The 13,092-nt window shown below is 38.0% G+C and overlaps 1 protein-coding gene across 7 annotated transcripts in view; it reads right to left on the bottom strand.

Annotated features, from left to right (window-relative positions):
* Nucleotides 1–2,312: 2,312 nt before the first annotated feature.
* Nucleotides 2,313–13,092, bottom strand: part of gbf1 (golgi brefeldin A resistant guanine nucleotide exchange factor 1) — a 115,999-nt gene continuing 105,219 nt past the window's right edge. For 3 of the 7 annotated variants that reach the window (XM_079842751.1, XM_079842753.1, XM_079842754.1), the window contains exons 35-40: nucleotides 12,888–13,018; nucleotides 12,668–12,769; nucleotides 12,442–12,555; nucleotides 8,727–8,904; nucleotides 8,468–8,638; nucleotides 2,313–4,296 (exon numbers count right to left, since the gene is read on the bottom strand). In XM_079842751.1, coding sequence (XP_079698877.1) covers nucleotides 4,064–4,296; nucleotides 8,468–8,638; nucleotides 8,727–8,904; nucleotides 12,442–12,555; nucleotides 12,668–12,769; nucleotides 12,888–13,018 — 929 coding nt within the window. In that variant the 3' untranslated portion in view covers nucleotides 2,313–4,063. The remainder of the gene's footprint in view (nucleotides 4,297–8,467; nucleotides 8,639–8,726; nucleotides 8,905–12,441; nucleotides 12,556–12,667; nucleotides 12,770–12,887; nucleotides 13,019–13,092) is intronic. The other 4 variants (XM_079842752.1, XM_079842755.1, XM_079842756.1 and 1 more) reach the window with 2 other exon arrangements.

Raw genomic sequence — 13,092 nt, 5'->3', positions numbered from 1 at the left:
TTAAGGTGTGTACATGTCTACAATGCACTTAGATAATGCGACTAAAACAGGCATACTCCACATGTCTTAATTCGATTTTTGTTTAATTCGAGTATGGCTTTAACCGGATTAAGGTAATTAGAAATCGCTGTTTACATGGTAGTTTCTTAATCAGAGTATGGTCTTAATCAGATTAATATCGGAGTATTGTTGTCCATGTAAACGTACTGAATGAAACATGGTAAAAGGAAAAGCTGGCACACAAATACAAATTCTATCATTTACACAACAAAACATCTTATGTTCCACAGAAGTTTGGAACGACATGAGGGTGAATAATGGCAGAATATTCATTCATTTTGGATGAACTAACGTATATATTTAAAGTGTAACTTCGCCAATTAAGCTCGCTTTGTATTGTGTGTATGCCTTTGAACGCTCCAGGATTTCGTGAAAACTATAGATTATAACGTTACTTGTATCCCCGCACAAGGACAGTCGGATCGACAGAACCGATTTTGTACGGGTAGGTTTATGACTGAAAATTGTACTGTACAATGTCTACTCTTTAAACAGCATTATGTAAAAATGTACCGTAACAGTCAACAGCTTTCTCACCTGTAACATTACAGGACGGCTTGCTTCGGGGGATTGGGCAGAGCCGTTGCCAGAACGCAGTTTCTTTCCGTCTTCTCCTCCGTTTGGCCTAAACTGTGGTGTCTCGTGGTCATCCATCCATTCTGAAATGTTGCCTACAAACACGTTTCCGTTTCACTCCATAATATTTACGATTACTTTTATCCGCTGCAAACAACGCTGTGCATCCTTCACTGGAAACGATTAGAAACTCACACTCCCGCTAAACGTTTACTCTTTGAATTATTGCACATGGGAACCATGCAAGTCGACACCATTATGGCTAAAAGTTTGCTAAAGAGTATTTCCTACTAAAGCAAGGCATATTTGACTGGTTGCGAATCCATTGCAGACTGGTGGTGGTCGTGGCCTTGAACTGCAAAATGCCCAGTGCATTATGGGTATTATTATGGGTATTGAAGTTGTCATAAATTCATCACACATTTCACGTTATTCTATAAAACCTATTTAGTTTGAATTCATTTTTAGTACATTTAAATAATACACATTTTGTTTTATCTTAAACCCCCAAAATGTCAGGTGGTGCAACTGTCCGAACAAATGAACAGACTAAGAACACTCGTAATAAAAAAATTAAGTACTACGGCATCATTTTAGGCTTGAAACATTCATATAAACAAATTGTTTAAATGTCATTAGTTTTAAAGCTGTTGAGATAATTGAAAAACTTCTGTCCAGCAATTTGTATATTCTCAAATGTCAGGGTGGCACAGCTGCAAACATGTCTCTTTAATTATGAATTGACAAGGTAATAACATGATAATGCATCATCCAGAGGACCCCAACTCCTTGACGTGGCAGAGTGAAAAGATTTGTAGATCTCTCTCAAATACCTCAAATACTGCTAATTTCAAGTATGGTTTCGGTTGTTACACTTTCTATATCAACTACAGTATACATAACTATTTGGTTGTACCATCTGACAAAAAAAGTCAATAAATGAATTTAAATGAACCGGTTGACCTCTAAAACTGCTAGAAAATCAAAGCCATACATCTAAAAAAGTTCAAAATTTGAGGTTGATATCTCAAAAAATGAGCTTTCAGTCAGTTTGTTTGGGCGCAGTGCCAAAGTTTCCCCATCAGATGCCAGCAAAACTCCACTGATACAGTGTTTGGATTTGTGATTTGCAGTTTAGTGGAGTTTCTCTCTTAAATATTACAAGCACACACACACACAATATTTTTATTACACACATACAAACCACTCTCTGACATCCATACCGACACACCCACACAGTAATAGCTGCATAATTTATCCAATTGTCTTTATAATATAACACGAAACAGATATAAAGTGAGTATTTGCTTTATAGGCCAAACCTGAAAAAAAATGGCACCATCTGGTAAAAAATAGTAAAACTTTAAATTTTGAAGCCTTGCCAACAGAATAAAAGCCAATTAACAAAGATAACATCATTTTATAGTTAAATGGCAATGAGATTTAAAATTGCAGTTTTAATGGGGTTTTCAATGGGAACATTTTTGTCCAAAAGGCACTGAAGGAAGTACTTTGTGTACCTAGTGCAAAATAGATCTTTTTTAAAGGAAATGGGGGTGAAATATTAAAATTCCAATACAAATACACACCTGTGGCAAATTTTATGCAGTTATGCAGCTTTTTTTAAAAGACAGTGAAATGCACTTGACATGTAAGAGAAACACAGCGACACAGCCTTAGGATATTTACCATATATTTATTACATTGTAAAAAGTATGTTGACTTTTATTCATATATATATATACATACACAGATTATTTTCATTGAATTACCTGTTGACTACAGAATTAGTTCCTGATGTATCTAAGAATGCAGTACAACAAGTGCACGTACAAAAAAAGAAAACGTCCATCTGTCCACAGCCACCTCTTAGGTTTGTTGGTGTCGTTGATCTGCCGTCACTGAAGTGCAGCAGTCGCAATCTACATTAAATTACAGTACAATTCCTTAAAGCACCTAGAGTTTCTGTACTGATCCAAACACACATGCTGTGAGGAGAAACCACGAGTCTCAGGTCATACACTGATCTCTAGATGAACTCGAGCTGTTCTCGGGTGGTCTTGGCTGATGCAAGCGGAGGTGCGGGTCTGAGAACCATTATATTTTTATATTAGTGAATTTTACAGCTCTCTTCTGGCTTCAACCTTTTCGAAGCCTTCATTAATTCATACAAAACTAAAAGTGGTTGCTAAACTTCCAGAGCTGAGATCACCACAATAAAGGGATATGGCTGATAGAAAGAACGGCAGGAACGTATAATCGAAAGAACTGATCATGTCGTCATGATCATGGCCAGGAGAAATTCTTGAAAGGGAAACTTTTACAGAGCAGAATACAGCATAAACCTGAGCAACAAAACTAGCTCTTTTTAAGACAACTTATGAATAAAAAATAGCCATCAAAATAAAATAAAACCTGACATTCAGAGTTCACCGGGTTCATTTAGCTGAAAACATTAGTGACGTGTCTGGAATGTTGTAGAGGTGCACGATAATGAATTGTGTGGCGTCATCGAAACAGGTCTAGTGTGTACAGGCCGTATTTTACTGTTTTTCAACCAAAATAACGACTTAAAGGGACAGTTCATCCAAAAATGGACATTCAGTCATCATTTACTCACCCTCATGTCGATCCAAATCTGTACGACTTACTTTCTTCTGTGGATTTAATGTTTTACAGAGGAAAGTGATACAGGTTTGGAACGACACAAGGGTGAGTAAATTATTCATTTTTGGGTGAACTATCCCTTTAATTTCCCCACTAAGGAACCAATGTATGGTAAACAATAAGTGGCTACTTCTCTGTGACTGTTTTCTCTGGATCGATTTACGGCAAAGCAATGTAATTAAAGTGTAAAAGCCACAATAAGAAACAATATGAATTGTCAAAATAAATTACGTTTTCTTCATCATACTGTACAGATTAATTTAGCTTGAATGGTGTAGTTTTTATGGTATCATTAGCCAGTGTGCGATACCTCTCCCGTTCAGCCTTTCTCTGTGATCACTGACTAAATCTGACGAGTAACAACTGAGTACTAGTACATTAAAATCTGCTCTGACAGGCGCAGTTAACCTATCAGACCCCCCCGACTGAATTAAATGTAGTCTCGTCAATAATCAACTGTCCTCCATGGTGGCACCTCCCCGTTTTGAATAAATACGATCACTTGTGTAACATCTCTAACTGAAGGGCATTCGAGTCCGAGCGGTTTGGGAGTTGCTCTGATGTTTGAAACGAAGAGAGGCAACTATGCATGTCGATGTCTTATCATGCGCTCTTATTCCGGGTCCTGCGGTTACATAATTGAATAGTGTGGGCTACAGAGGTGGAGAGTGCTCGCCTGCGGGAGAACAGTGAGATCAGGTGCTTCTTCCACTGCGTTTCTCCTTCAAACGCCGCGGTCGGCTTTCATTTGACGGGCGGGTCAGTCGGTGGAGGGGCGGGGAAGCAGGGGCACTGGTGAGGTAGCCTCTATGAGAGCCGGGTTCAGAATGATTGGCAGGGACATCGGGGGAACGCCCACTTGCAGCGGAGAGGCGAGGGGCTGCAGGATGAGTGGAGACTGGCTGAGAGGGGGCGGGGACTCTGGAGGGCTCATCTTTGTTGGAGTGGGTATCGGAGGTGTTGAGGGAGGAACTGGAGATGATCTATCGGTTCCTGCACACAGAAAAGGGAAAAAAGTGTGTTTTTGACAATTATGCAAATTTTGATATACACAACACCATGCAACGTTTGGGGTCAAGATTTGTTTTTTCATAAATTAAGGTTTTTATTCAGCAAGGATGCATGAAAGTGATCAAAACTGACGGTAAAATACATTTATAAATTATTTAAATACTGTTCTTTTGAACGTTCTATTCATTCAAGTCTCATGAATGCTTGGAATTAAAGGGTTAGTTGACCCAAAAATGAAAATTCTGTCATTAACCTCGTGTCGTTCGACACTCGTAAGACCTTTGTTTATCTTCGGAACACAAATGAAGATATTTTGGTTGAAATCCGATGGCTCAGAAAGGCCTCCATTGGCTGCAATGACATTTCCTCTCTCAGGACCCATAAAAGGTTCTAAAGATGTCGTTACAAAGTCCATCTCACTACAGTGGTTCTACAATCATATTATGAAGTGACGAGAATAGTTTTTGTGCGCTAAAAACCCCCCAAAAAATCCTAAATTTATTCAACAAGTTCTTGTCTTCCTTCTGGGCCTCTGACGTGAACTCACGAAGCACCACGACGCATGGAACTTTGTTTACAAGCAGAGGAAGACGTGCCGTCTCGAAGCTGTTGAATTCTACATTGACTTTAGGTCTTGGCGTAGTGGTCAAAATGGTGCTAAAGTGTGCACCTACGCATGCTCTGCGTCATATTCTCGCTCATGCGTCGTGGTGCTTCGTGAGTTCCCGTCAGAGGCCCAGAAGGAAGACAGTGGCTCAGTGGTTCATGTAGGTTGCCTACAAACCGGAAGGTTAGTGGTTCAATCCCCGGTTCCACCTGACCAAGTGTCGAGGTGTCCATGAGCAAGAAACCTAACCCCAGCTGCTCCCGACGAGCTGGATGGCGCCTTGCATGGCTGACACCGGCGTCGGTGTATGAATGAGTGAATGAATGGGTGAATGTGAGGCAAGATGTAAAGCGCTTTGGATGGCCCTGGGTCTGTTGTAAGCGCTATATAAATTAGGGCTGCACGATATGAGGAAAAGCTGCGATGTGCGATAACATTGGTTTAATATTGCGATGACGATATGACTTGCGATAAATATTCAAATGTGAATGTTAGCTATACTGTTCCCATGTCTTAGTGCTTTAAGGTCGTGTTCAGTGTTGTGCAGTAAAGGAATACATGTACCGGCATTACGTATTCAGAAAACATTATGAGTAACTGTATTCCGTTACAGTTGCAATTTAAATAGTTGATATTTAGAATACAGTTACATTGTTGAAATCATTGGATTACATTAACGATACTTCTCTGTTTCATGAGTTTATTTACTCTCTAAATAAATTAAGGCAACTCGATGCATTTCTCAGAAGCCCCAAAATGAAAACGAAAAAATGCACGGTTTGCGTGATCAGTCACAATGGAGTCGAAAGAGGAGCAGCGGGAGCTAGAGGTAGAGATGGAGCCAAAACAACAGAGCCAGGGCAAGAAAGCGTTTCTATCTTGGAAATTCAAAAAGCATTTCATATTAAAGAAAGAGAAGGGAGAACGAAATATAACACTGCAGTGTAACTGTGCAGTGGCGCGGTGGTTGGGGGTGGCGGCTACACACGCATGCACGCCTATATTTTTTTATATAGCCTATATTATATATATCAATTCGTTAGGCTATATATTCGTTAAATATATTATTCGTTTATATTTTTTATTTTCAAAATGTAGCTATTTAATTGAGATTGAGGTGTATATATACCTCAATTAAATAGCCTACATTTTGAAAATAAAAAATATAAGGCTCAAACATGCGTGTTTATTTTAGTAGGCCTACTTCCGTCAGTGAAACAACATACTACAGCCTGTAAAACATTTAAATAAATATCTGTAAATAATCGAAATATAAATACAAGTTAAATATTAGTTAAAGATTTTTTTGATTATGCGCTGTGAGAGAAAGCGAAACTAAAGATCTCCGACGTGTATGAAATACGCTATAGGCTACACAAAAACCTGACCAAGTCTAATAGCAACCACAAACTGTGTTAAATAAAGTAAAGTTTGAAGTAAAATGTATCTGTCCTACTCCGTTTTCTATTTTACCACAGTAAATGATGCGAATATAGCCTACTCCTAAATAAATCAAACAAGAAAGAAACGTTTAATCCCCTGTGAGAGACGTAAATGAGGATTTGGGAAAATAAATAAGAGATTCCATGTCCAGTAGAATAAAATGGAGTAAACCTATTGTTAAATTCGTGGAAAATCGTGTGACCAGATCGCAAAACGCAAGCAAACTTAAATTTGGCTCACCACATAAAGCTTCCTCTCTCGTTCGGCATGAATCCATATGTTTCCATGGCTGTGATGTAGTAGTAACATTTAATTGCGAACCTATTATTTATTTTGTAAATAAAGCTTTGTGTTTCACTCGTGTCATACTATTCACGTAAAACAGCTTCACATACAAAACAAAAAAAAAAGTGTTTTGGCCGACCACCGCCGGTGCTCCCTGCTTATTGACGTGCAACTTTACATTCTCCAATGTGCTGATTTACCAGCCCAAGAGCCCCGTTTGACGTTAGCTAAATATTTTATAATATATGTTTAGTAAGCAGGATTTGATGGCCGCATTCCTACACTTATAAAACGCAATTCAATGTGGAAGTAATCCAAGTATTCAGAATAGGCTACGTTACTCAGATTGGCGCATGTAAACTGTTTTCCCTTATTCATCGTGTCAGGCTGTCTGTTGCGATGTGTTAATGCGGCCGAGTTCATATCGCGATGACGATGAAAATTCGATGTATCGTTCAGCCCTAATATAAATGCAGTCCATTTACCATTTAGATTTTTTTTTTGCACACAAACTATTCTCGTCACTTCATAAAATGATTGTAGAACCACTGTAGTGAGATGGACTTTTTAATGACGTCTTTAGTAGCTTTTATGGGTCTAGAGAGAGGAAACGTCATTGCTGCCAATGGAGGCCTTTCTGAGCCATCAGATTTCAACCAAAATATCTTCATTTGTGTTGCGAAGATGAACAAAGGTCTTCCGCGTGTGAGGGTAAGTAATTAATGACAGAACTTTTATTTTTGGGTGAACTAACCCTTTAAGGTTTTTTTTTTCTGCTCACCAAGGATGCATTTATTTGATCAAAATACAGTAAAAACAGTAATATTGTTAAAAAATAAAAATAAACTATTATACTTCAGTATTTTAAAATGTTATTTATTCCTGAATTTTCATCTCTTAAACATTTCTTATCAATGTTGAAAATAGTTTTTGCTGCTTAATATTTTTGTGGAAACCAAGTTTAGATTATTTTTAAATAAAATTAATACTTTTATTCAACAAAGACTTGAATTGGGTATCCTTTGAATTTTAGCGATTCCTTTTTGATTTCAGATTATGCTTATTGATTAGGATTCTTATCGATTCCCAGCTTTGACTCAAATAAATAATTTGACTTAAATAAACATTTAGATATCAAACATATTTCTTCGGTGTCGTTTTGCAAATGTTGCAGCTGAATGCCATGAACAAAAAAATCAGCAGCCTGAAGAGCAAAAAAAAAAAAAAAGACTGATATAAATTATAAAAACATTAAAGACAAGTATAGAGAAACAAATCAGCAAATTAGCAATTGCACAAATAAATACAACTGAACAAAGTTCAGAAATTGAAATCAAATGTAAAATAACACTTTAGTTTCCTTTTTATAGATAAAATATAGATGAAATCTTATTAAAGTTACAAAAGTTATTCAGTCATGATCATTGAGTGATTTTCTTTCTCTTTTGTTCTTTGGTTAATAGCAATGACAGACGGCAGCAGGTTTATTAGTCTGCTGTCACTTTAAGGCCTAATGCACTGATCCATGCGTTCTCACCTTTTTACGTTCACTTCAGACACAACCGTGTTTATGAGGATATTTTGACATTTTTTTGTGTATTTGTGTCCGTTGCAAGATAGGAAAGAGAACTCAATTCAGTATCCGTGCACTATTATGGTATTATGAGAGGCGGCTTTTTGAGCACGTGCTGTGGATGTGGCCGGCACAGAAAACAGTGCACAAGAGCAGAACCGAGTTCTCTTTCGTGTCTTGTGCTTGAAATCAAATAAATGTAGCCTGGATTAGAAGACGCAACCATGTGTATAAATAACGCTTACGATCACCGTTGGCACTGGGCGGCGGCATATCCTGAGGCGACGCCGGTCTGCTGGGGCTGTTTGGCTCTGCCGGGGCAACTGGCACTGGTGAGGGGGTTGGCACAGGGGAAGAGGCTGGAGTAATGGGAACAGGCGGTGGGACGGCCTCCACAGGAACATTACACACTGGTTCTGTACAAAAACCAGAAGGTATCCGTTAATGTGTTATGTGGTTGGATTCAATTAAATGGTAAAAGTATTGTGTTTGAGTGATCATTGCCTGGGATGACAGCCTGTTTGAAGAGCTCTTCCTTTAGACGTGGCAGGAAACAGTCAATTCTTTCCCAGGTGATTTCCCACAAGTCAGAGTAGCCTGTACGAGAGTCTGCGCTGTGAAAGATCCCTGCTGTGTCCATCACCAGCAGCATGTTCTTCAGAGACTCAGGGATCGCCTCCAGCTGTGCACCAAAGTCAGACACACTCATCAGCAATCAGGATTTAATAACTTTTCTACTATAAATCTTGTACACCCATTTTTCATTTGGTTTTTTAAGATTATTTTGCAAGTTACTGAGCAGGACAGCCAAACTAATTCCCTTATTTTAAATATATAGCCGACCATACAAGATAACAAAAACAATGTAATGATGCAAATTACTAACAACAGGACAAATACAATATAAAAAAGATACAAATGAAATAAACAGCTACAGAAGGTCTAAGTAACAGTAGGATTCAAACAAGAAATTGCATGATCAAATGTAAAAAATAATAATGCATAGTCTTAACTGTTTGAATTAAATATAGATTGATTGATTGATTATTAAAGCTACGAAAGTTCTTCAGTCAAGAACAGTGAGTGATTTTCTCTTCTGAGAAATTTCTGAGAAACGCTGTTGAAAGTGGATAAGACCCAGCAGCACAACACACTTGTAACCAATCAGCAGTAGGGGCGTGTCCACTCATGACGGGGGAGGAGAGAGAGTGAGAAAAGGGAGATTTGAAGAAAGACTAAAGAGAGAGATGGCTGAGGGACATGAAAACTGACGCTGAGGTTACGTTGTTTCTGCTCCATACAGAGTGTACAGAGTAGCATTGGTTTTGCTGTTTCACAAAACCAAGATATGCTGTTGTTGTAATGTTATCTACAGTAACAGGAAAGTTGAGTGTCATTGTCTGGACTAGGTGTGTAACAACCAACTCGCTTTTATTTTTCACAAACCATTATTTTGCTTCGCTTCAGCGATGATAAAGAGCATGTTCGTACATTTCGAGGGTGGAGCAATGAAGGGAGTTTTGTGTTTGTTTGGTTTGATTTCAAATATCAACAGTTTCTCAGAAATCGCTTACTGCACCTTTAAGGACACAGACAGCAGCAGGAATATTAGGCTGATGTAACTAAGACCAACAATGCACAGATCCAATATATTGATACTAGGGGTCACGATACGATACTAAACTCTCAATACGATATTTATCGTGATATTTTAAGCCAAAATAAAAAAAAGAGTTTATTATTATTTAAATAATATTATTGTTCTTATATAATTATCAGGACACACAAATATTCTCCCATTGCATTACTATACATTATATTCAACATTATACATAGTAGTTTAATGTAGTAATGTCAGTAATGTCTTTAATTTTTTGCGTCACGCACACAGACTCTCCCGGTGCTCGCCATGTTCCGCCTCTCCTGCTATTAATGCACTACACATATAAGAATAAACCATCTTAAATGCTTTGAATAATCATACTACTAGAACTAAATGTAATCTGGTGATTTAAATGTTTGTGCTTTCACTTTGACGAGTGTCATTCCGGCAGAGCGTGTGCACTTCAGATGATCAATGCAATCAGTCACAGTTCTAATCGCAAGAAAGCATGTCAAAATGACCATTCCCAAACTGTAAATGGTAAGTTCTGCATTTACTCACTCTCATCTTGTTTTATCATATAATGCAAGCATTTGAACGTCCGTGTTTACTACAGTATATGCGTCGTTGTAAATCTGTTCATCATAGAAAACCATCATGTCTCTTCAGAAGAATTGTATTTGGATTAGACACTCGATTGATTACTTTTTTACGATGCCTGCATGACATTTTTTGGATCTTTTAAGTTTTAGAGGTAAATGGAGATACAGAAATAATGTCCTGGTTTCTTGAAAAATATCTTCATTTGTGATTTGAAAATCTTATAGGTTTGAAGCGACATGAGAGCGAGTACATGACAGAATTTACATTTTATATGCCTACTTTATAAATACAGTTAGCTGAGCCTTGGATAAAACTAACTCTATTTTGCGAATCATATAATTTACATCAATGATATATATCGGTGCAGTTTTATATCGTGATATCTCAATATACTATGTATCGTTACATCCCTAATTGATACACATCCACTTTTTCCCCGTTTACGTTCATTTAAAACATAACTGATTGTGTTTGTGAACCATGTGTGTATTTGACAGTTTAAGCACAGTAAGATGCGAAAGAGAACTTAGTTCAGTACTCACACACTGGCTTTCTGTGCATGCATTGGATGTGTGCAAAAATGAATGTCAGAACAGCATGCATGTAAAATCGTTTGAAGTGAAGTAAAATCGTTGAAAACTGGCAAGGCTTTAAAATGCATGCAAATAAACTTTCGTGATGACAATGAAATGCAATATCACATGAGCGTAACCACAATAGAGATGCTAACCAAAAACAGCCTATGAACCACATATGATAGAATGTGTACTGTATCATGATACTAACTATCTCTCTGTAAAGGCAGATTGTGGAGACATTTTAATAGTTCACAGTCTAATATCGTTATATCACACACCCTTTAGCTGAACAAGGAATCATTCACACACAAACGGAAATTGACACATCCCCCCCCCCCCCCCCCGTGTAGTTCCAAATGCTTTTGTTGTTTTTCCATGAAACAAAAAGAAGAAGAAGAAATCTGATCTAGTGTTTTCTATACATTAAAAGTGGATGGAGATGTATTCCACATGACTTGTGATGACCAGACTGCAATTTCAGTCGGTGTTAATATAATATGGGTTTGGAACGAGAAGAGGGTAAAATGACAACAACATTTTAGGGTGTATAATTTCTATAATTAAAGGATTAGTTCACTTCAAAATAAAACTTTCCTGATATTTTACTCACCCCCATCTCATCCAAGATGTTCATTTCTTTCTTTCTTCAGCGAAAATAAATTACGTTTTTTGAGGAAAACATTCCAGGATTTTTCTCCCCATCATAGACTTCCATGGCAAGCAAAATATTGAAGGTCCAAATAAATGCAGTTTCAAAGGGCTTCAGAGGCTCTGCGCGATCCCAGACAAGGAATAGGGTCTTATCTAGTGAAACCATCGGTCATTAAAATAAATTAAAAAAATGTATATACTTTTTACCCTAAATTGCTCATCTTGCGCTGCTCTATGACGTGCCAAGGATTGCGTAATCACGTCAAAAAGGTCAAGAAGTACCACCCCAAGCGAACGTGCGAGGACTAATACAAACGCCCTTTACCAAAAAACAACTTCAACTTCAAAATTGTCCGACATCGTTGTTTTACCTTTTTTGCTAAAGGAGCGATTTGTAAACACATGGGTTGTACTTCTGCCTACATCTAGCGTGACCTTTACGGCGTAATTACGGAATCCTTGGCACGCCGCAGAGCAGCACAAGATGAGCAATTTAGGTTAAAAAGTATACATATATAATTTTTTTTGTGGAAAAAAGACTCTGAAGCCCTTTGAAACTGCATTGATTTGGACCTTCAATATTTTGGTTGCAATTGAAGTCCATTGTGTGGAGAAAAAACCTGGAATGTTTTCCGCAAAAAACAATTTCTTTTTGACTGAAGAAAGACATGAACCTCTTGGATGAGATGGGGGTGAGTAAATTATCAGGACATTTTCATTTTGAAGTGAACTAATCCTTTAAGTCAATTCAGGTGATTCTTATGCTCATCTGAGATCATCTCACCAGAAGGTCGCTGGAGCCGGCATGCATGTACTTGTCCATGAAGTCTAGAATGGTGAGCCAGAGGGCAGCAAACGTGGGCAGAGAGAGCAGAGGAGAAAGATGCTGCAGGAACACCTGAGGAGACCAAAAACACTTATCAAAATCACTTCAAGAAATGAAATAATCCGCATAATAACCTTTCAATTCATTCAGGTTTACGTTAGGAGCAAAGAAACTTAGGCAAGACCTTAGAAAGCAGTGTGCAGGCCCTCATCCTGGTCTCTTCCATGCCGCCCACATCAGCTGGACTGATGTTGTCTAGGAGTTTTGTCAGTAGAGGAAACAGAACCTGAAGATAGACAGACATCACCATCATTTCTCAGATCTTTTTATTGAAGAAATTGTTTCTTACAAATGAAAATGCATGTTAAACTCATCAACTACAGATACAAACAGAGATAGTTCACCTTGTTGAAGCAGGACTCCCACTCCACCGCGTCCAGAGTTTGTAGATCGTGTACAAGAAGTGCTCTCTGTAGATAGGTGAGAGCTTGCATGCGGACTTGTCTCCGTGCATCACAGCACAACCAAGCCATACCTACAAGGCCAAAGTGCATACGTTATAGCTTATCTCTGAACATCCAGTTTCTTTTATACATTCAATAATATTAC

The sequence above is a fragment of the Gobio gobio genome, assembly GCF_949357685.1.
Source record: "Gobio gobio genome assembly, chromosome: 18".
NCBI lineage: Eukaryota > Metazoa > Chordata > Actinopteri > Cypriniformes > Gobionidae > Gobio > Gobio gobio.
The sequence above is the reverse complement of the archived record's forward strand: the minus strand, read 5'-3'. Positions and strand labels throughout refer to the sequence as shown.